This window comes from Nothoprocta perdicaria, unplaced genomic scaffold, assembly GCF_003342845.1.
Source record: "Nothoprocta perdicaria isolate Ctin4 unplaced genomic scaffold, notPer1 scaffold_5, whole genome shotgun sequence".
NCBI lineage: Eukaryota > Metazoa > Chordata > Aves > Tinamiformes > Tinamidae > Nothoprocta > Nothoprocta perdicaria.
Genome location: NW_020455754.1, coordinates 7,218,456 through 7,242,635, shown reverse-complemented (window position 1 = coordinate 7,242,635; position 24,180 = coordinate 7,218,456). Strand labels below are relative to the sequence as shown.

At 42.7% G+C, this 24,180-nt stretch overlaps 1 protein-coding gene across 2 annotated transcripts in view; it reads left to right on the top strand.

Annotated features, from left to right (window-relative positions):
- The window catches only part of GRIA1 (glutamate ionotropic receptor AMPA type subunit 1), a 115,056-nt gene that overhangs the window by 77,961 nt on the left and 12,915 nt on the right, over positions 1 to 24,180 (top strand). For both annotated transcript variants that reach the window (XM_026047652.1, XM_026047654.1), the window contains exons 10-13: positions 493 to 699; positions 2,644 to 3,014; positions 19,637 to 19,835; positions 20,573 to 20,820. In XM_026047652.1, the coding sequence (XP_025903437.1) occupies positions 493 to 699; positions 2,644 to 3,014; positions 19,637 to 19,835; positions 20,573 to 20,820 (1,025 nt within the window). The remainder of the gene's footprint in view (positions 1 to 492; positions 700 to 2,643; positions 3,015 to 19,636; positions 19,836 to 20,572; positions 20,821 to 24,180) is intronic.

The following is a 24,180-nucleotide window of genomic DNA, read 5'->3' as shown; positions in this document are numbered from 1 at the left end:
TTACCCTGCCAAACCTGATGAATTTTCAGTAAGTTATTTGTTGAATGCTTACTGTGAGTCTACAAAGAAGATGACACAATGCCCAAACCCAGTTAAACATCTCTAGGGCTCTTTCCCGCCCAGCAGATTGGATTCTGTCAGTGCCCACATAGACATGCCTCTAAAAATTCATCAGTTGGATGCACTAAATGCCCTTTCTGGAACAGCACTGAGAGGGTGTTGCCCAAATACCACCACCAACTCCATACCCATCAGGTCTATCACAACAAGAGCTACCTCCAGTTCTGTCTTACTAAATGCAGAAGGCCAGAATAATAATCACCATAAGTACTTCGTAACTCCCCTGCATATTGACCATGCCTTTTGGTAAAGGACCACAGTGCTGGTATTTGCAAGAGGACCAGAAGCTGCACGCTATGCTCCAGTCTGAGATCCTGAGGTGCATCTCTAGAAAAATGAAGTGTGACTCAGTATCTGTTTTCTTTGTGCCAGGAAGACCCATACGTGATGCTCAAGAAGAATGCCAACCAGTTTGAAGGCAATGAGAGATATGAAGGCTACTGTGTGGAGCTCGCTGCAGAGATCGCCAAGCATGTTGGCTACCACTACAGGCTGGAGATTGTCAGAGATGGGAAGTATGGAGCCCGGGATCCAGACACTAAAACATGGAACGGCATGGTGGGAGAACTGGTTTATGGGGTARGTTTGTAACCTCATCCATTGTTTTTAACTCTTGTCTGGAAAACAAATACAAGCTCCCCAATAAAAGGAACCTGTAAATATCCCAGCCTTCTGTCAGTGCAACCTTCCTGCCACCKCCGCTCTCTTGTTAATCTGTATTGAGGGCATCCTCAAATCTTAATGCAGTCGGATGACTTCTCATAGAATCATTAAGGTTGGAGGAGACCTTTAGAGATCATCTAGTCCAACACCCCTGCATACGCAGAGTCACCTACAGCACGTGGCACAAGATTGTGTCCAAGCAGGTTTTGAAGATCTCCAGACAAGGAGACTCCACAACCTCTCTTGGCAACCTATTCCAGTGCTCTGTCACCCTCACTCTTAAAAATTTTTTCCTTAAGCTGCTATGGAACTTTTGGTGCTTCAGCGCTTCTACAGAGAAGAGCTCAAAGAAGTCCTTCAAAATAAATAACAAGAGAGTCTACCTCCACACAACCACCAGATACTTCATTGAGCCAGCTCCTCACCCACAACTCTTCTTAAAATGGTTACACCAAATAAGGTTTATCATTCTGGATAGATGCCCACTTTAACTACCAAAATGCTTCTCTTTGGAAATCTTCTTTTGTTTTTACATTCTCTTGGGCAGAATCGAATGAAAACTTTTACTTGATCAGCTGAATTATTTTCTCACTTGATCAGAAAAAAATAATTCTCAAGCAAGGAAACAGTTTTGAGCTGTACTAAATGTTCTATGCTACCTAGTTGTCTTTTTTTTTTTTTTTTTTAAATGTTTCCTGCCCCAGGGCTTGAGCTATCTTGAGGGCTGAAACTCTGCTTATGCAAATAAGAAGTCCTGTGAAACATTTTAATTTTTCTATGCCCATAGAAATGTCAAAATATTTCCTCTCAGTGTTCCAAAAAGATGTTTTTTTTCTTTCCTTTTTTTGGAAGAAGAAGTATGGAAAGGTCAAACTTTCCCATGGGTAGAATTTCCCAATTTTACTCTATTTTATATTTGCATGATAATGGCAGGATAAAACAAAGACACAATTTCACACACTCAGCGTATGTTTGGTTTTAATACTGGTACTAGATCATTTTCCATCTGGCCACTTAACTTCCACCTGTACCCAGTCTCTGCAGTACCAGAGGAGGACAGAAGTTCAATATACAAAGTTACTGGGCCAAATACACCTACAGGTAGAAGGTATAGCTATAAGGAGTGAAATTTGCTTTACTTTCCCATGGAAAAAGTCAAGTGTCTAAATTATTTATTTAGGCTCCCTAAATGGGAGCTCCATTACACCCAGCACCCAGTCCTTAAAAAATAGGTTGACTCCCCATCCATGGTGGTTTAAATTTCCCACCTGGCAGTGTAGGGAACATCCATGTCCAGGTCCGTGTGTCTCACCACGGGCATCCTGCCAGGAGGCTGCRGGATGTATCCTCAGCCATTGCATTACATTTCCCTTTCCATCCTCAAGATTGATTGTGAAATAAATGGAAAGTACGTATCAGTGTCACTGGAAGTTTCATCCTCTTCTCTTACATAAGATAGGCAATCAGAAAGTAGTTCCTGGTGGAGGTAAACATTCTAGCGTGCCTTTTCCAGGCAACTGGCTTTCCCTTGCCTCTTTTGATGTCTGGGTGATGAGATTCTTTTAGTGATAGTCATCTGTATCAGATTGCAACATCAGTGGATAAATCAGGCAAGAAGAGCTAGGTGGCTGGAAAGCAAAAATGCTGTGATTTCAAAACAGGCCTGGTAATCAGCAGTGATAAAATGGAAATAATTCACAAATATTATAGACTACTTCTTCTTAACATTACTCCTGTTACCGTTTTATCTGGTAACCTCTGCAATGCGAGGAGAAGTAAATAGARGTCCAAGAAAAAGGAACTGGAGCTGAGAGGTGTATTTTGTCCCTAAAATGCAAATTTCTTGTCTCTTCTTTTCAGAGGGCTGATGTTGCAGTGGCACCATTAACCATCACTCTGGTTCGAGAAGAGGTTATAGACTTTTCCAAACCGTTTATGAGCCTAGGTATCTCTATCATGATAAAAAAACCTCAGAAGTCCAAACCAGGAGTTTTTTCCTTTCTGGATCCTTTGGCTTATGAGATCTGGATGTGCATTGTTTTCGCCTACATTGGAGTAAGCGTTGTCCTCTTCCTGGTCAGTCGCTTCAGCCCCTATGAGTGGCACACTGAGGAGTTCGAGGAAGGACGGGACCAGCCAGCCAATGACCAGACAAATGAATTTGGGATATTCAACAGTCTCTGGTTTTCCCTAGGAGCTTTCATGCAGCAAGGATGTGATATTTCTCCAAGGTGGGTTACCTTCCCCTGCAAACCTTCTAATGCAGGTGGTTTGTTTTTGTTGCATGCCTTGGAGCTGAACAGATTTGATATGCATTTCTTCTCGATGCCTTACTCATACAAAAGCAAAAACTCTGTCTCTAACAGGTTCTGCAATGTGCTGGTTGCAAAGTTGCACCTCTTACAAGTAATATTCAGCATTCCCTGAGGAGAGTGGCTATGGCCTTGGATGTRGATTGTAACTGCCCATGGTCTCCAAGAGGTCTCCTGCGGGCATTAGCAGAAGGCAGGACCCGTGGGCGGTTCAGGGCACAGAGGCCCTTTGCTTTCTTTTTTCCCCATCCAGCTTTGGTTCAGTTTGCCTCCTGTTGGAAGGAAATTTCAGCAGGGATCCATTTGTTCATCCATGGGTGAACACCACAGATGGAAGTTCTTTTCATACATGCCAGGATGGTGTTGAAGAAGGATGCACAGCTCAGTGCAAACCATGGCCACACTGTGTGGACCACAAGGCATCCACAGCAGTGAAGCCCTGCCATCCTGGCTGTTGCACAGCTGTCCGTCCAGTATTCCTGGGCACTGGATAGTAGGGAAATAAAGAATCTGAAGAGCTCTTTGAAAGTGGCAGCTTTTATGAATATGCTTTATCATCAGATCCTTGATTAGTTGGAGGCTAGCAGAGGCACTCAGTCCTCCTAGCACAGGGAATTCAGCCTTATCGCTGTCTTTTAACATGGCTCCGTGTGTTAGGATCAGGTTATTGCTGGTTTTATTCTTGTTGTTGTTGTTGTCATCGCTATTCTTAATCAGGAAAGAGAATGTCTTCCTTTGGGGACATTTCGATAGACAGCTTCTGTTCCAGGGAGGAGCAKGAAGAGGTGAAAAGTGGAGACCTTGCAGAATAGCAGATTTTGAAACATCTTCAGCAAAAAGCTTTGGGGAGGAGTTAGTGATTTTGATCCAAATAAAAGGATTTACTATAGCTGAACAGCACACTTTGAATCACCATTTCAAAGTGTGAATTTTGCTTTGAAATGGAAAATCAAACAATTGTGTCATTCTTATTTTGATGCTGTTAATTCCATCTTCCTGATAATGAAAAATAACAGTTCTGTTGAAATCAATGTATTCCTGTGGAGCAGAAGAGCATTTTTTTAATCACAAATATTTGAAAGCAAGAGAAAAATTGAAAACTGGACTAAAAACTCCCAGCACTCTGAATACAATTTCTTGTGATAGTTGCAAGAGGATGGGAACATTTTGGTGACATGTGAACACAAGGGGAAGCAGAAGAGTGAGAACTCCCGTAGGATGTTGTTGTACAGAAAGGCTCCGAGTTCTCTCTGTATTTCACATGTATTTTTCACACAAACCGAGTGCAGGATTTTTGTGACACATCCCTCAGAAATGAATGCTTGGTGAAACTACACTGTGGGCAGGTGGAGGAGATCTGCTCTATTCCTGTATATGTTCTATATGATTGCTTCTAAACTTACCACTATAATCTCTTGGCATCTCCCCAGTAATGTATTAATCACCCTAAATAACTTCTGTTATACATCTGTTCTGTCATTCTCTCCTCAGCAGAAAGGAGCAAGTGCAGGGGTGTATTTTGTTTTTGTAGAGGTTTTGGTTTGTTTATTTCAGTTTTGTTTTGGGAAGGAGTAGAGGAAATTTGTCTGGAGGTTTTTTTTCTTGAGCACATTTGTTTTAAGTGCGTATGCCACTATAGATTTCCCTAAAAGACATGTAAGATCAAAATTGCAGATGCATCATTCTGTGCAGCAGGTGATGAGATTTGCAGCAGCTCCTTGCTCCTATAAAAGTGCCTTCCTCCCTCTTAGACCAGCCCCCAGGGAAGTTTGGTCCTGCACAGAGGCAAAATGTACTYTTGAAAGAGCTTTGCACTATAAAAAGGACAGCCTTTCTAGCCAGGACATTAATCCACTTAAATACGCTGGCCAAGCTACCAAGAAACCTCAGGTGCTCCAGACTAACTCCCGTGATCAGTTATTCATCATATATGACCAGTGAGGTATAGAGCCACGATGGTCCAACCACTTTGCATCCCAGCTGGATGCAGATGTTGGAGTGGCCRGAGAGGTGATCTGTCTTTATGGGAGCTGAGGTGAAAGCAGTGGTGGCTGCAACACCATTTCCCATCAGAGCTTGATAAATACTTGCTGGCCAAATTAGAAGCATGTAGACCTTGTACCTAGACTTGCCTTTGGTTACGCTGAGCCCTGCCTTTCACTATGGAAACCTATTTCTGTGCCTGTGATCAGCCTTATGAAGTTCACACCTAAAAAGCACAACAAATTTTCCAAGCAGTGCTCCCACTCTTCTCTGCACCGTGCCAGAGGAGAATTACATAGTAATTTCTGAAAATAAGAAGAGTGTCATTGGAAATTACCAGAACACTGCACGTGTCCCAGAAGGTCATAACTGAGACCGGGAGCTGCAGAGCTTTRGGAAATATTACTGAAATGCAGGTATAGTAGCTCAGAGTCAAGGAGATGGGGGAAGGCAGACATCACTACGTRGAATAATTTGTCCTGGGTGAGGTGAGAAGATGATCTGTGTCATTGAAACACAGCAGAGTGCAGGAAAAGCAAAAAGTTTGGGCCTGTGAGTAGTTTCATGTACATAGTTATGGGCAGAAAGCAGTGAAAGCTGAAACAGGTCATAAACCATAAAGGCTGTGCAAAATGGCACCTAAACTTCAGAAAACAGTCATGAAATTGCAAAAGCGCTCATTAAATGTGAAATACAGACCCAGAAAGGAGATTCTCAGAGCAGGCATTGGAGGTAATAAATATCCTGCAGCCAGTAGTGAGAGCCTGCAGCAAAAGGGCTATGAAGTAAATGTGACTCACATGGTACTATTTTTCAAAAATGCAATTTGATAAATTTTGTTTGGAGCTTAAAATAACCCCAGCGTATAAGAGCTGTGGGGAGCTGGGCCTTGCTAGTGTGTACCTGGTTCCTGCTGCTTCCTCGCCTGGGACGGATCCGAGGCCTTTTCGAAGGAAAGCAAAGTGATGGCTCAGCTGCCAGACCTCTCTGCAGCAAAATGAGCCGTTCRAATATTTCACATGCCCAACCAGTTCCTTCAAGATAAATTATTTGACTGTAGTGAGAAGGATAAAAAAGCAGAGAGCAAGTACACATTTTTGCTGACAGCTTCCCAGCTTGGACTTCTATTTTCTGTTATCTCAAAGTGAGTTGCTTCACAGAGTTCAAGTCCAAAGGAAGGCTCCTGTATGTTACAGACTATTAAATTTAATCCAGTTACCCTTCTTCTGAGTCAGAAAACTTATGTTTGACTAAAGTGAAATACATTTGGCTAAAACATATCTTCCAGAAGGGCATTTATTGTTCCTTTGAAGACATTATGGGATAGAATATAGTGAGTTTTTTCAGCCAACTGACTATAGGAGTCTTGTCCCCACTGGAGCTTGACAGGAGGATAATAGCACCTAGTAACCACCCAGTAAAAACAGTCATTGTCTGGGCCATGTCAGGAAAACTAAGTCGACTTTTCCTAAAATAAACAAAACTTCATGGGAGCTCCTTTAGACTGTGCTGTGGAAACCGAACACATGTATATTTTGGACGCAGATCACAACACACAGGGAATAGAAGGGAAATGTTTAGTCACATTATGGTGTGATAGGGTATCGTGTCCCAGTATCCACACAACAAAGTTTGGAATGGCTTGCTATAATCTCTGTTATTGAGAACAGAAATGGAGAGGTCCTGGGCAGCCTGGGCATGAAATAAAATGAAAAATCAAACTTTCAGCACAGCTGGAGAAGGGACCTTGCTAGCGTTTCAGCAGGGATGCAGGAGCAGGGATAGATTCTGTACTCGCTGCATGGTGCCATAAGGGACATGTTGGGGAGCAGCCCAACAAAACCTGCAGGCACTTTCTGTGTCAAGGAGACATGGTGCAAATGGGGTGCAGCTATCAACGGACTGGGGATAAAGAGGTAAACAAGATTATCTTGTTGGCAGAGTCCAACTCCTGGTGCCATTGCCAGGCCGTTGCAGTGGCACATGCTGGACCCTTGACCTGCAGCCAAAAAGGAAGGTGCAACTCAGGAAGTTGCTGGCTTTGATGATGAATGAATGCACTCGGAGATGGGGAGGAGATATAATAGATATAATATAATAACAGATGCAATCTATTCTTTGTATTAATCTTGTGAACATTGCTATTAATCTGTAGTGACAGATATAGCGCACTATGGCTCGTGAACAGCARTGTGCAACAGGGCATGTGTTTCATTGCACTCTCTCCTGCAGGCACTCTGTTGCACTCTGTCATAGCTGTACATGTGCAGAGGAGCAAATACAGTATTTATTATGTACCTGTAATTAATGCTGAACACTTTCTTCTGCTATTTTTCCTGTTTATTTACCTTTCTTCTTAGATCAATTGAAAAAAAAATCACAGGAGAATTCAGCAATGGAGCTGCTGGAAATAACTGTAAAATTGCACTGCAAGTTGTTGAGGGCTTTTTTTCTAAACTGGCCCCTAGAGATTTTGAAAAATAGCAGCATTTTTAAATTTCATCAAAAGTTTCTAGTACTGCAAGATTTTACCTACTTGTAGACAAGACTTAAAACAGAAGCTGGCTGGGACCAGGGTGTTTTTGTTGTTTGCTTGGAGAGGACTTTGATTTTACTTGTTTCAAGGGAGTTATTTTTGCTCTGTCCTTAGTCAAGTAACACTTGCAGGGTACTTATTTTGCTAAAATTTTAAAATTAGGGAAATTAGAAGCAACTGCATTTAGCAGTTAGAAGGATTTTTATTCTGTCCTGATAACGAGGACCAAGTCTGGATGTTTATTTTGGCAGTTTTTGATTTCAGTAGGCATCTTCTCTCACATTTCAAGTATCTGCCTTTCTTTTTGGCCTGATGGGCAATTTTGGTCCTATCCTTGTGATACACTTATAATCTTAAACAAGATGTAGCTTGTCCTAGAGAGACCCTGAGGAGCCCTGCAAGCTCTCCCAAAGCAGGAGTGACACAAGGAATGAGAAAAGGTTTGTACCTCTTATTTTCCTTTGCATCCCGCAAGGTCTGGGAGAGATGGATTTTCAGATGTGAGTCTATATGGTTAAGAAAAGAAGAGGCTGAGCGTTGGAAATTTTGTGGAGAAAGTGTTCCTAGGGAGCAGAGCTTGCTGGCAGTGCTTTCCAAAGCTTCTTTGGAGACATAAGAGATGGTGGCTTTGTAGCTCGCTGCCAGCTGGGCTCACTGCACAGTCTCCAGGCAAAGGAKGTATTGGCAATGAGGGAAGTTCATCTGCTCTCTGCAAGCAACCTGCAGCTCCCATGCTGGGGATGAGGCTGGTTCAACAACGCTTCTGCTCCAGTACGGGGTGAATCTGRGGAGCCTGGATGCTTGTCCATGGGAACGAAGCTCAGCACCATTTATTTTTGGCAGTTTGGTTGAGCTTGGCACTAAGACTGATCTTTAAGAATAAAAGTAGCAAAGGAGGATTATGGCTTCTGGAAAAGTCTCCCTCGTAAAGGTGTACTAAGTGATATTGCAATTCTCTCTCCCTGGCAGAGCTAATTATGCCCAGGGAGAGAAAAATCAGGTCACAGGGTAACAGCAGTTTTTGCAAATCACCAGGAACTGATGACCACACTTATTTCTGAAACGCACTTAACCAGGGAAAAGTGACTCACCAGAGCAGCAGCTTGACGAATTGCACGGTATCGAACTGAACAGTCCCCTCTGGAACCTGCACACTTCCATGGCAACCAAAACGTGGCAGCCAGGGGAAAATGGAAATTCTTTTAAAATAGTCATCCTTGTTATCTTCCTTTTTATTTGGAAAAATGCTGAAGGGTGGAGTGGACTCGGAAGGAGAAATTACTTAGCTGAGGGAATATTGTTGGGAAAATACAATTTCAGCTGTAAAGGAAAAATGAATCCCTTGGATTTTCAYGCGCTGCCATCTGAGAATTTCTAAATGCTCCAGAGTTATTGGATGTTTCATTCACTCATTTGCAAGGCCCTATCCCAGAATGGTTCCCTTGTTGTGCACATGTAGTCACTCTGCCACCATTCTGACTTCAGGTCTTTACCACTGAGGCTGCTGGGGGGACACCATTGAATTTGTTAAAAGTCTTCCTACTAAGCGATGAATTTACTAATTGTTYCACCTGTTATTGTTAAAATAAGTAGTAAAGAACTTGAACCAAAGTAAGATTAATTAAACTAAAATCACATTTGCAATTTAATACTTTTATCTCTTATTTTTAATGACAAAACAGATGTTTCTGGTATCTTTGACTGAAAAGATTGGAAAAAAATATGGAAATTTTCAGTAAATATWAAGAGCATTGACCAGTTTTCAATGCAGTGGGAAGTGACACCTCTGCAATGTGGAAAGGGCAGCTACTACGTGTTTCTAGTGCTGTACACTAGCTGAGGAGCAGGAAAGTGTGAGCTAGAGCTACCTACATTGTGCACTGGGTACCTGAGACTTACAGCCTGTCCCCTCACTCCAGCAGGAGACCCTCTGAGGCTTCCTAAGAGCTGGTTAGATTTCCAGGCGCTTTGTCTTGGTGTAGGGGTTGTGTGGAGCTGGACGAGCTCCGTGTCCCTCAAGCGGTGTCCTTTGCAAGGCTGCCTGGCACACACTGCTTTCATGTCAGCGCTCCACAAAAATACTCTATCAAAGATGGGAAGCCTTGAGTGTGTTTTCGCAGGAAATCCCTGTTTAAATAACTGCTCCATACGCTGCACGTCACTTTTATCAGCACTAAGATATCATCTGCACACTGTCTGGATACACAGTCGAACGAGCACTGAGCTCCTCAATTCAGATCATATTCAGATCATTCCTGGCACACAGGGCATCCACAGTGGCTCTTTGCTGCTTTAATTCACCAGAGGTGGCCAGAACCTCATGGCTTTCAACTGAGAGACTCAAAGCATTTTTTTTTTCTTTTTTTTTTCCCATGGAAATTTGGGATTTACTATAGCTGTCMTGCTTTTGTCCCAGATTTCATCACAACTGCTTGTCTTGGTAACTGAGGAATGAGGAATTGGAAAAAAAAAACAATACTACTTCCAGAGAAAGACTGACTTTATTTAAATTTAATTTAAGATATGAATTCAATATCTGCATTCAATATCTGCTTAAAGTGTCAGAGAATGGGCTTTGAAGGCCTTTTTATTTTAATACTCACTGCTCTGAAGCTAGAACAAATGTTCTCAGGGGAAGGAGGAAAACAGGAGTTTACTGTAGCTCACATACATCCTGGGCTCCCAAACTATTTAGACAAATTAAATATAAATAAATATAAATAAATACAAAACCATCCCTGTTTGAAAGCAGCTGCTTAAATTTCTGTCATTGAAGTTTCTTCTTACCAGGCCTCATTCCTAGTCCCGAGGTCTCTAGGCTGAGTAGAGCAATCCAGGTTACATGGAGACCCCCTGCCTGCCTTCTCCCACCTCCTTCCTTCCTCCCTCCCTCCCTTCTGCCATTTGCTCTGTTTTGTCCAGAAGCTGCAGCCCAGAAGTGCCTCAGCAAGGCATTTTGAGTTTGTTTTGGTCCAGAACAGAGGAGGCTTGTTGGTCATTTGTTTATTTACAGCTCTCCTGATCGGAAGAAGCCTCTATTGCTCTAGCTGCTCCGGGGGTCAATAAATGCACTGAGGCAGAGCAAGATCTTGAGCTGAGCTCTTTGGAGGGATGGGGACGTAAACATCTCTTGGGATCTGTTTGGAAAGATGGATGTCTACGGGATGAGCAAGATCTTGAGCTGAGCTCTTTGGAGGGATGGGGAGGTAAACGTCTCTTGGGATCTGTTTGGAAAGATAGACGACTACGGGACCAGCATGTCATACCCAGCAGTTCCTGGGGAAGTTAGGATAATGCTTAGAAATCAGCAGAAAAGTCTTTATGTGCTTGGACAGAGTTTGGGGTTGGAAGAGACAGATCATKGAGAAGCTTCTGCAGTCTTCCGTGGTGGTGTCTCCATCTTTCCGCTGTGCCTGGAGCAGGGTAGCTAAGTCACAGCTAGTGCCACCTAGCACCATCAGATGGTAAGGAAGGACGTGCGGCTCAGGTATGTCTCCATTTCTGCAAACAGTCACGTACTTYGAGATATTCAGTCTATTTAATAAAATCATCCAGTAGTTCTGATTAACGCCCTCTTATAAGAGTTGCTGCTTACCCTTAGATCCGAAAGCCAAGCAGCAATAATTCAGTCATGGTAAAGATGACATAGTGCTTTGATGTTCAGATAAAAGAGCTTGTAGAAGTGCAAAAGTGCTACATTCCCTGTTCTTTGGACAACTTCAAAGCACGTTATATACACTAATGAATTTTCCCAACAAAGCCTGTTGAGATGTAATAGGAGGCAAATGTGTGAATGGAGGAGTAGAGAGGAACAGGGGAGGGAGTCCTCATACTGTGAGTGGCAAAAGCAGTAAAAATAGGTGTCTGCACGCTGTGAATACAGGCAAGATGTGAAGTAGAGGCCATGAGGGCCCGGGTGCAGAAGTCAAATGTGAGGGATGCTCTCCCACAGTAGGGATTTGCTGCTCTCTCTCTCTTATTTCTTGAAATTTTCAATAAGAAGCAATATCTCAGGCTGTATAGACAACAGAAAGGTGTGAGGGGGTTCTTTTCATCTCAGTAGTGTTCCTGAAAACTTAACAAATTCCCAAAGGGATCTTAACAAATGGATCCAAATGGATCCATTCCAAAATGGATCTTAGAAGATGAAATAATGCCAGCAGAAACATTGAGCACACTTCTCCTTCATGGATCTGGAGCTCCAGTGATAGAGGACAGGCATTCCTGTGCACATACAGCTCACCTAAAAGACAGGGCTAGGAAAGCGCAGCCGAGACCCATTCCTCACAATTTCTGTGAGGGTTGTGATATACACTTGTGAAAAAAGGAAAGGCTCAAAGGTGAAAATAGAGAGAAATATTCATGTACAGTCTTTGTCAGGGATCACATTTTAAATCAGAAACAGAGAGAAAAGGAAAGATACATATACAGGAATATTCTTCAGAATGAAGCCTTCTGTTGCAGATAATACTCTCCTTACGGAAAAGTCTTTTTTCTCCCCAGTCTTCAGAGCAAGAACTGCTAAGGAAAGGTAGCCTGGAGAGGGTCTGAAGTAGATTATTATAACATTGACCAGAAGCCTCAGGAAAGGAGCTTTAAACTGTGAGCACATGTCAATGGCTAAAGAAAGATCTTGTGAAAATAAAGAACTGGTATATAATCCAGAATACATTGAATCTTTAGAGAGAACAGCTTCTGCACTCTGCACAAATGAAACAGAGGGAGAGTACAAGATCTAGCAACACAGCAAAGGAAATTAGCACAACAGGCCATTGTCTAAAGGGAGGGATGAGTCCTGTTAAATTTGGGGCCGCCTGAGGTTGAGGAAGCTCCCGAGTAATGAATCTCCTGGGGCTCTCCAGTGAGGGCTTCTGACAAAATTTTATACTTGTCACCTTGTGAATTTTTCTCAGCAAAGCTAACAAATGTCACCAAGGTGAGAAAAATGTGTGAAGAGACTTCTTTACAGTAAAAATTTTGCTCAAAGGCATGGTAAGAGTCGCTTTTTCCTTGTGGCAAAAGCTAGCAAAACTTCAGCACGGGAGTGACTTTGCCTTTCACCAGCACTGTCAAGCAGCCCAAAGTGACTGCATGTTTTCCAGCAAAACTCTGTCTAAATGTTCATCTCTTAAATACACAACATACATGGTTTGCATCATGGAGACACATACGGTGCCTTTACTTAAGAGGCTCACAGTATACTTCCTCGGATCTATTTATTTTGCCTTTCAACCAAACTCATATTTTTTTCTATGAGTTTCCCCTAATCTCTCTGCCCTAGTTCTTTCCTTGCTATTCTCTTTGAACAGCCCTCTGGAAGAGGTGGATGTATTATATAGCAAATTTAGGGATAAATATCAAATTTAAGCAGCTGATTCTGATTGCTTAGGGATGGTGGTTCCCTTGACTTGGGGATCACAGCTGGGTCTGCACTTCTGCTTTGTATCCCTGTTTTTATGTTTATTAGGAAAAGGAAGTCTTTGGGAAGTAGTCACCCCTGTGAGTGTAGTGCTGGCTTGGCATATAGCAGGTCCAGCACTACACTGTTAGTTGACCTGGTGGGTTATGCTGGTTGCGTGTTGGTGGGTTGTGTTATGTGGCCAGTGAGGACCACAGGAAGGCACATCCCTAGTGTGAAGTAAATTACCTCCTGCTAGAGGGTCTTTGGACTAGGCGAAGAATCAACTGAGAGATTCATTCCACCTGGAGACTSATGCCTCAGGCCACCTGCCCAGGTGAAGTCCATAAATGTGGTTGATCCTCTTCACCCTCAGTGGGGGAACTGGATTAGAGAGAGATGAAGGGAGTTGTCCTGATCCTGTAGAGTGGCAGGGTGTCCTATGGAACAGAAGGTAAGTTCTTGGCTGCTAGTTCTCTGCTTAGGCACTTCTTGCCTGTCAAAGAACTAAGTGTCTTGAAAACAGCGTGTAGCTGCTCCATGTAGTCATGCTTATGCTTAGCCCTGCAGCAGACCTAGCTGCAGTGACTGGAGAACAACAAGTGGTGTGATACATTCCTGACTAAGCAGGAAAACTCATTTTAGAAAGAGGTTTTACCCACTGAAAGGAAATTGAAGAAAAAAATTGCCAATGTATTCTGCAAGAGAAGAGATGAAATGGTAGGAGAGAGACCATATGTTGCTGTCTGAGGTCATTAGCTTAGGCAGAAAGAAACAGTGAATAAAGTGTGATTTATAATTAAAGGGCTGTAGTTATACATCCTCCAGGTGAATCTGGGAGATTCTGCATATTTGTAGACAAYATATTTGATCATAGTTTCTACAGAGCAAGAGATCCTGAGTTCCCTTGTAAAATGGCTTCTCCTGGGGCACTGCAGGCAACATTGCCTTCTTCCCATGTGTCAGCCTGGTGCGTCAGCCATATCCCAAAGTAAAGGTAAAGGGACTTTCCCAAAATTTTATCCTTAGTTTCTCTTTTTTTTTTTTTCTTCTTATTTTCTCTTCATAGAAGCAGAAATTAGAGAAGCAGGAGAGAGACAGCAGAGGACTTCCCATAGCTGCACACCCTCAGCTTTCTTACCCTATCTTGCTGGTTAATGTTACCTATGGGGAACTAAAATATTCAACTGTTACCTCTGCAGAAAAGTAACGAGGAAAGCTGAGGAAGGAATAGCTGATTTGTACCACTGGGAGCAGTAAATGAGAATGTCAAGAGAAAACGTGCCCACTTATGTGTTTCTAAGAGCTCTCTTGACACTGTTTTTAAGCCTAGCTTTGCAGTCAAGACTCCAGACTCCTGTACCAGGAGGTACGGTTCAGTGATGAGTAAATGCAAACTAACAAGGGCAAGAAAATTAATAATACAACACGCACAGAGAAACATGCATTATAATCACTCTGATTTCATCAAAAACAGTGGGTAGCTCATTGAAAACTCCCCGGGGCACAGCTGAGCGTAAGAGGTTACCAGCTTCACAGAAAGCGTGCAGCGGATCCTCCAGGTCCAGCTCCCAAATTCACATCCCCAAAACTATTTTGTCCCCTTGGCTACAACTCTTCACAGATTTTTCAAGCAAAKCAAGGTTGATGTCAGGGTCAGAGATAAAATGATGAGACCGTTCGTTCCAGCTGGTCTGTGATGCACAGGAAAAACAAACTCGTTGGCCTTGACTGAGTTTAATGTTGCAAATTTCTTTAAGATCAAAACTGCAGCAAAATGTTTGCAGCTAATCCTCTGTGAAGTCTACGCTTTGATAGACCCATCAAATTATCTGTAGTCATTATCAAATTAGCAGAATAGTGTTGGAGATCAGAGGGGTTGTGTGGGCAGCAGACCGAAAGTGGATTTGACCCACAATCAGTAGAACAAGCATTGCAAGAGCTTTTCTTTCAACAGTTTTGCATAAATTCATTCAGTGACAAATATGTCAGTTGGCTAAGTGASCCTTTATTAGAATTGAATTTAGCAGCAAATCTGGGAAATCCTCCCAAAGCAACTCTGGCTTTAGAATCCCAGATTTGCGTTTCTAATTAAAACGCTGTCAGTTTAAGTGTAATTCTCCATAAGAAATGAATTCAGGGAGAGGGGGGTTGCAGGGAGTGGGAGAGAACTCAGATGCTCCTCAAACAGTTTTCCAGAGGGGTTTACCCTGTACGTTTTCTAGTGATCTTGTTAATCTTTTTGCAAAAATGTAGCTTGCTAGAGAAATGATGCTGCCTCTAATATGCTGGCAAAACAGAGGCAAACTCCTGTTGGTTTCCCTTACTTTCCGCAGGGGGTAAGATCAAAGAGCAGATTGTCTGATCRAGTATTGCATTTTGTTTTAAGAAATAAGAGATTTGCTGCATGCTTTTCTTTTTCCTGTGAAGAATCCATCAATGCTACAGCTGGAACATTTTAAAAAAGAACTCACTTCGTGTGAACAAAGGGATCTTAGATTCCTTTTTGTTTTCAGCTGGCACAATGCAGTTGCTTTTGCAAGGAGAAATAGAAAAACATCATTGTYGAAGTGAGACAATGAGAATGATTAATTTAAGCTTGGTCATATGCAGTTTTTTTTCATGAGACATTTCAGAATTATCTTTTAAATGACATKTGTTGTAAGTAAGGGTTGAATATATTATAAAAGATGACAGAAAATCATATTTAAAAAGAAAGCAGAAACTAAATTGTTTATTGTGTCAAAATTATACCTTTTAGCCTTTTGGAAGTGAAGCATTAAGTAATAGAAAAATGCAAAAATACAGTGGTCCTAAATAGAACATTTTCAGAATGCTATTTTTTAAGGATGTTTGAGACCACTGTCTTTTTATTCCAATTGAGAATATTAATGTTTAATTTACAATTTCAGATTTTTCCATACTGCTGAAATTCTGGTTCCCAAACAGCTCTAATTTTAAGTAGATTGTGCACCATGAATAGTGAGGACATATTATATAATACTTATAAATCTTGCAAGGATAAGATGGGAAAGGAGCACCCCATTCTTGCAATCATTCTTTGAAGGGCAGATAGGACCTGAAGAAAGGGAGAGGACATGGGTAACTTTAGCCAGCCAGGCAGAGCTGGAAGAAGAAACTAAGAGATCTTCAATAGTTTTGCACAGGAAAGAAGAATGTGGATATAGGAGCAGTAACATAGGTTAAAAAAATACCCTCTGTAGTCTCTGTAGCTGTTTCATCATTTTCCACCTCCCCAAATCAGCCATTCATTAAAGCCTCTTATCATACTATTATCCTTGCTTGTTATTGCTTTTTTATTGTTTTTTTTTTAAATCCTCTGTTCACAAATACTAATATGATAATAAATGTGAATAGATCCAGAGGTCAAATAGACAAATCTAAATGTCAAAGCACTAACTGCTGTGCTCCGTTGTGCCTTAGTTCTGCAGAGGACTGAGTCACTACCTCTTGTTTCCGCACGGTAGAGAGCTGATTGCCTTCATGTTATGCTTGGACGAGTACGGGGACATGTGTATTTTCAGTGCAAGAGGATTTAAACCCCATACTGCCCATTAGTGAAGGGAAATGAACTTTGCTAGGGCTCAAGYTTACAGATCATTCCTTACTCAAATGGAAGGTCATCCTCTGGTATCTAGCTATTCAGGTGAGTTTTTCTAAAYCTCAAAGTGATATACAAGTGGGAGGTATATTTACTCCTCCATGACTGCTCCAACTAAAGCATAAACATAACTCTTAAGTCCCACTGGCTTTCCAGCAGACTTTTAGTTCCCAAGTACTGAAGCCACTTCTAGAAATGGTACATTATCTCCTAATTTACAAAGGCATTTTTGCAAATGTTTCCCATGGTGATAGCATTGCGCTCTCTCTTGCTCTAAGGAAGTAGCAGAACAAGATTGTAATGGATATTGTCTTTCCAGGCACTTATTTCTGGTAAACTGGAACAGGTATGGGCTCAAAAGCTGAGTAGCYAAGCTGGGTATCCAACTTGTCTTGTTTAACCTATGTCCACTGCTATTGATCCATACAAGTATTGCTTGGGACTGCCTTTGCTTGTGGGGTCATGACCGTGTTTATATTTTTTATGATGTATCTATCACTGGTCTCTAGGAGCCGGTCAGCTAGATGAGGGTTTCACCACTGTGCGTTTGCAGCAGTTGGGWTTCAGCGCTCTTAGCTCTACGTCTAGCAAGGAGAGCAAACACTGTCCATTACCAGACACGCAAAATCCTAGCCGTGCTGACGGCCAAAGCAAGATTTTATTTCCTCCCTTTGCCTTTGTTGTCCATGAGGTGAGCTCTTACCTGCTTGTGGCATCCTGTGTAATGAGAAGGACCAGCCTCTGCAGCAGAAAGAGCCTAGGGGAGATGGGTGCATGTTACAGACCCACACCCACCCTAGTTGGCTGCAATAGGAAAGAAGTTAATACCTCATCTCCCTCCTTCCCCTTATTGCTTCCAAGTCTGAATACCCATASCTGCTTTTTCATCCTGTTAATGCCAGGTGTGGAGCCGGGAAGCATAAGCCATCTGCAGCTGACAGCAGGCAGCCCCCGTGGGATAAGCCAGTAATGAATACAGCAGGGGTGTCTACAGTCTAAAGGCAGGAATCCGGCTGGCTGCAGCTGATGAAATTGAAACAAGTCGCAGAAATATCCCAGCTTCATCAGGAAAGAAGAGCTATATAATTTGCAGCTGGAGATGAATGGGATTATTTCCCATGCAAATGGGTTTTGCCAGCTCAAAGTGGCCTTCATCAACAGAAATTGTTGTATTTGACATTATCCAGTTACTTTTGTTTAATGGTTCTGTGCTTTTCGAAGTGCTTCCTTCTCTAAGTACAAATCATCCAGGCTAATTAGAAAAAGGTATTTTTTCCTCTTCCCTGTCAATCTCAAGACGTGTGAGCTGACTCCATAGCTGCCTTCCTTCCATGATCCCTTTCCAAATATGAAACGAAAGRTAAATACATTTGTGCTGACAGCCCTGCGGGCTGAGAACTCTCCGCAGCTGGGAAGCGTGGAGGTGACATTCAACTTAACTAACTTTAGCACCTTAAAAAATAGCTGTCTAGTCCAACCTAGACATCAAGGCTCCTTCGCCATGCAATAGAGATGGAGTCTCCAGAGGGAGTTCCTCTCAACCCAAGATGGACAGGATGAATCATTCCTGAGGTACCAGTTAAGTTCAAAGGAGCATCTCAGCAGCAAAACTAAACCAAACACCTCTGGCTTGGAGAGTCAAGGATAGCAGAGAGGAGCACTCCTCACCGACCTGCCTCTCCCATGGTGTTCCCCACTCCCACGGCCAACTTCAGGTTCCCTTCTCTGGCCATCAGAGCTGGGGAGGCTTAGCAAGACACTAGTCCAGGACAAGGGACCATCTGTGCACTCAATCTGTTGCTGTAATTGCCAGGAATGGTGCAGATCCATGTGAGGCACTGTAGGCAAGGGTCACCAGCATATAACCTACAATCTGGAGTCTCAATGGGCTGCGGACCCAAGAAACTCTTCTTGCTATCATACTTTATTTTCTTTTAAAGTGTGGGTGGTTAAGAAAAGGTCAACTCTCTATAGCACTGCCTTGGAGATAGGTCCTGTAGACTTACTGAAAAAAACACATGAACACTGACACGGGCTGGTCTGGGCTCCTTTATTGGAATGAGTTATCTCCATCACCATGTTTCTGGGGAGTGACCCAGGCCAGCAAAAAGACAATCTCAGGACAYGGTCTCCCTTGGAGCAATGAACAATGTTTCTCATCAACAGGTGCTGCCTAGTCAGACTGTTTGACTTTATTATAATAGCGTTATAAGTTACTTTCTTCCTGGGACAGTATTTTGCTTCTAGAGAGAAAGAGTACAAATACCTTGGGCAGAGTTCATGAATTCTGATATCATTCTAAAAATTATCTTTAGCTCTTAAAATGATTTGAAATGATTTAAATATAAATTAATGTCTGCTTGACTTATTTGTCTCTGTCTCTCCAGTGGTTATGGATAATTGTCTATTTGATTGCAGTGAGTGCTGGATATCAAGATTGTGAGCACTATTTTGAACATCTTGTCTAACCTTCTGCTGAATACAGAGAATGTGAGCAGGCAAATTATTCATTAAACCTATAGCTTCTCTCTCAGCTTCAGTAGCTTTCTGAGCTTCAGGAAGGTGGTGAGTTTTGATTTTTAAACCTTCAGGTGATGGAGGAACTAAGCAGATGATCCCGTCTGGTCTGTATGACTGGTTTGGCTCCATGCTGGTACTTTCTTGCTGTGGATGCAAGCCATTGCAAAGAGCTTGCCAGAGCTGTTGTTCAGATAGGCATGATCCTGCCACGGAATCTAAATCTTCCTGGCAGTTGTGACCACATTTGATTAATGTTATTATTGCTTACTCTGAAAGGAATTTAAAATCAAAGCAATTTCATTCACTTTTGCAAGAATATTTTTCTTGCAGCTGGTGGGATCTTTTTCCACCTCTTAATTACACTGACACCTTGGAAAAAAAGGTCAAGGAACGAAAAAGACCATAGGCTTCCAAGCAGGTGTGAACATGACTTTGGGTAAATGATGAGCCTAACTCAGCCTAACTGTCCCCTCTGTGTCCAGGTCTCTCTCTGGCCGCATAGTTGGTGGCGTCTGGTGGTTCTTCACCTTGATCATCATATCCTCCTACACAGCTAACCTGGCTGCCTTCCTGACGGTGGAGAGGATGGTTTCTCCCATCGAAAGTGCAGAGGACTTGGCCAAGCAGACAGAAATCGCCTACGGGACCCTGGAAGCTGGCTCCACTAAAGAATTTTTTAGGGTAAAAGGGAAACATTAATGCACACATTTTGAATAGCCCCTTGTTTGCCTGCCTAGAATATATCAAGGTGGTTCCTGACACAGGGAAGGGGCCCAGTGGCTGCACAATGGCAGGGCAGTGAAACCACCACTCCTGTTTGCAGGTCTGCTGTCAATATAAATTTATCACATAGATGCAGAACCAGTTTGTGGCAGMTCCTGTTTGTGTGTGAGTGGAAGCAAGGGAGGATGGAAAGTTACTCTTTGAGCCTGCCCTTTCCCTCTCCTCAAGCAGTAGGCACAGGCTTCCAGGCCTGTCCTCTCTCATCCTCTCTCCAGGACTTTTTCTTTCTCTTGCCCTTCACATGTTAGGACTTGCTGGGCTTCTCAGTAGAGCAGCAAAAGTGCAGCTGTCCCTGTGCCACTGAGAAGCCTGGCAGTGTCTCCAATACATGGGATACTCTGCAGTTGTAAAMAGAAGGGTGGTTTATCCATGAGCTTCCCCAGAATAATCTGAGCACTTCCAAATTTCATTTGCCCTATGATCATCAAAATCACTTCCCATACACAAATATCCAAGCCTGCTGTGACAGGAGGTGACAAGGTTGGTCTGGGCCCTGGTGCAGGAAACGGTGTGAGGTTCGTTAACATCCCGTTATCTGTTTGACTTCCTTGGGTATGCACTCAGTCCACCTGGAAATTTGGCTGGTACTCCAGCCCCTATTAATGCTTCTGTTGGGTTTCTGCTGTCCCATGCAGCGATCCAAAATAGCAGTGTTTGAGAAGATGTGGACATACATGAAGTCAGCCGAACCCTCTGTTTTTGTGAGGACTACAGAAGAGGGGATGATTCGGGTGAGAAAGTCGAAAGGGAAGTATGCCTACCTCTTGGAGTCCACGATGAACGAGTACATCGAGCAGCGCAAGCCTTGTGACACCATGAAGGTGGGAGGTAACTTGGACTCCAAAGGCTATGGCATTGCAACGCCAAAGGGGTCTGCACTGAGGTAAGCAGCTTGGCTTTGCTTTCCTTTGCCACATCACCCAGCTAATCAGTGTATATCCACACAGTTCAATCTCCATTGCCATGTTAATTGGAAAAGTGTGGGGCAAGGAGGTGAGGTGGAGGGGAAGGGATGGGAATACTCAGTGTGATTTGCAGTGAATTAAAGTACCCTGCTCCAATTGAGCAGCAATGGGAACGTCTGATTCTTCAAGCCCTGCATTGGAAATTGGATCCTGGCTGATCTACCTGCTATGAATGTGTCTGCTGTGTTAGGTGATGGAAGGGGGGCTGTTGTGGTATAACCATTGGTTTCACAGAGCATTATCTGGAAGGGGCGCTCACCCTGTRCCATGTGAATGCACAGCTTTGCCCAGTATGGTATTATGCTGGCTTGGAGCCATGCTTGCAGAGGGAGCGCTTGTGGGAGAAGCATTTTGGCCTTTCCCACAAGGAAATGCTGTTTGAGAGGGGTAGGAAGCTTGCTTTGAAACTCCTGTAAAAGACGTGTATTTTCCTTCACTGAGGCAATTCAGAGAGCTAGGTCCTGGCAAGCACAAAATTTATGGCAAGGCCAAAGAGGCACAAATCCTACATTTCTGAGCCTGGACCTGCAGCTGTTGCAAGCCCAGGTATTGTGTGAAATTACTTCAGAGACCTTCCTTTAAAAGTGCAAATTCTTCAAAACTGCAGACCCAGATCTGAGTTAATAGCAGAGTTTGGACACAGAACACTSCTATTCTCTTCCTATCCATGAACTTGCCCTCCTGCAGAGTGTCTTGCAAACTCGCTTGCTCAGGGCAGCATTATCGCAATCCACACACTCACAGGGTGATGAGAGTTACACRGGAGATGCTCTTCCCTTTGGCAGTGGCTGTGCACATTCCTCACGTTACAGGAATGAGGAATGCAAGTTGTAAGGGTRTGCTCAGGGATTAGTGAGTGCTCAGGGACCACAGTTTTAAGTAGATTGTCTCATTGTCTGAGGGCTTCCGTAACCRATTTAATTATTTAAGAAACATACTTTGATCAAAATACTTTGGCCAAAATAGTAGATTTGACCTTATACTTGCTTGCTGACATAACCCAGTGCATTTAATCCATGGTCTCTGGGTTACTAGCAACCACCAGAGCATTTGCTCATGCAGTTGGTTGGTCACACCACTCCTGCACTAAAACCAGCCCAGAGAATCCAAGCAGCATCACCGCGTAGTGGATCAGACCCAGGGATTTCAGTTATTTATTAAATCAGCACAAGTTGCATGCAGCGCTTCCAGTATTAGCAGTTCCTGGAGACAGCCTTAGAGAAACTCATGCATGCAATGCACGTGGTCCTGAAAGTAATTTCTCCATCCTGTGCAGTTCAGACTCTGAAATGCCTGGAGGCCTTCCAAATGAAGGTGAATATATTCCCGGAGCCTTAACATGTTTTCCGTCACACTCTCTCCAACATTTGTTTTCTATCTTGCAAATATGGAAATTAGGMTGCAAGACTGATTTTCTTTCTTTTTTTTTTTTTAAATTAGCATCAATCTTGTATCCTAATTTTGATATTACAAAAACAAACAAACCAAAACATCCTCCCTGTCTTGTAATTTCTGGCATATATAGGAGTCATTTATCAAACTTTTAAGAAAAATAAACCATCAAAAAAGGAAAAGTGCACCAATCAACTCTGCTGCTCCAAACATCCCTCTGCTAGGCATGATTCCAAATATTCCTAACATTTCCTTCCTCTTTTTCATTTCAAATGCATGTGGAACAAATTTCTTACGGGCCTAATGGCAAAGAAGGAATGCTTGATTTTTCCATTTGATGGTGTTTTTTGGAACAGTTGCTGTCAATTTTTGTCCCATTATGTTTGTTTTGTTCCTGATGTTTTAATTGTTTTAACCTAGTAGTCCCCTACAGTCATCATGTAGTGTCTGTTTTCCCTTTGGGGTCACACGCGTGAGAGCCTGCCCTGAGCAAGGTGACATTCATGGGGCATCAGTACAGCACAGTCAGCCTGTCTCTTCTTCAGACTTCATTTTAATTCACTTTCATTCACAGAGAAAAAGCTCTGACCAGGGTTGGGATGAACATATAAGCCAGACCTACCTTAGGAGATTAGGTGTGTTTTAGAAGTAGGGCTTCGTTTTGGATTTTCCTGGGACCTGTCACTTCTATAAATAGACCAGTTTTTCTGCATTAGTATAGCTGTTCAGGGAAGGATCCAAGGCAGATGTTAATTCCAAGTTAATCATAGGGTTGGTTCTAGAGGGCAATGAAATGTCAGAATATGGAAAAAAAAAATGTTAAAATACAGAAGTTCTGCTGGGCTGCTAAAAAAGCTTGTTTCTTCCTAAGTGAATCTAGCATTGAATACCTTTTGGCTTACACATGTTAACATTTACTTGCATTTAGGCATGACTGATAGAGGAGGGCCATGCTGAAAGGACAGAAATGCCACTTTTTAATACTAGCCAGTCCAAAGTGTGATCCTGATATGGTTATGGAGCTGCAAAACCCTTTCATTTACCTGGCAGGAGCTCTCCACCATTGCTAGACACACTTACGATCAAGAAGACAGAAAGCCAAGTTATGCAAAACAGGAAAGAAAATCCAAGAAATTCTATGTGAGTCTGGGTATGAGGCAATAGGGAGATCTTTGTGATGGAGATCTAGGAAGCCAAGTTCTCCAGGGCAGAAGCCTGACAGCAAAGTTTCCTGGAAATCCCATGAATGGAAGTCAGTTCTTCTAAGTCCTGTGATCAGACACAGGATAGGTGTTAAAAACCTATCTCCTTTCAGGACCTAAAACCTCTTAAGTCTTTCATCAAAATGTTTTCATGATAAACCAATGCATGATCTGGCCACTCCCTATGAGCAGAAGAGAGAGACAATTATATGGAAAGAAGCCTCCCAGGAAAAATAGGAGAAAATGCTTAGCACAGGGCCAAAAAAATCATGTGACTGATACTGTGTTCAAAGAAATGACAGTACATTTGCTTCATTAGCACCCCGTACTCACATAAAACTACACTCTGCTTTGGCTCATTAGTTAACTAATCTTTTGCAGATGGTTCAGACATCATATTGCTAATTAACCTGTACTCTGTCTTACAAGACAGAAATAAACCTGATTTACTTAGTGTCCAATGCTTTCTACATCTGCGCTCTTCAAGAGGAGGGCTGCAAGTTCCTCAGCTGAGGTCTGTTTTATTGATATTCAGGGTCTGTTGGCGGATTGTTCAGCCCCCCATGTTGTCTATGCTTTTTAAAACCTTTTCATGTTTGTGTCTCGCTCTGCTTAGCTCTCTCCCAGTTCTTCCTACAATGTCTATGCCAGAATTGCTCCTGGTACCCACCTCCTGACGTGAAC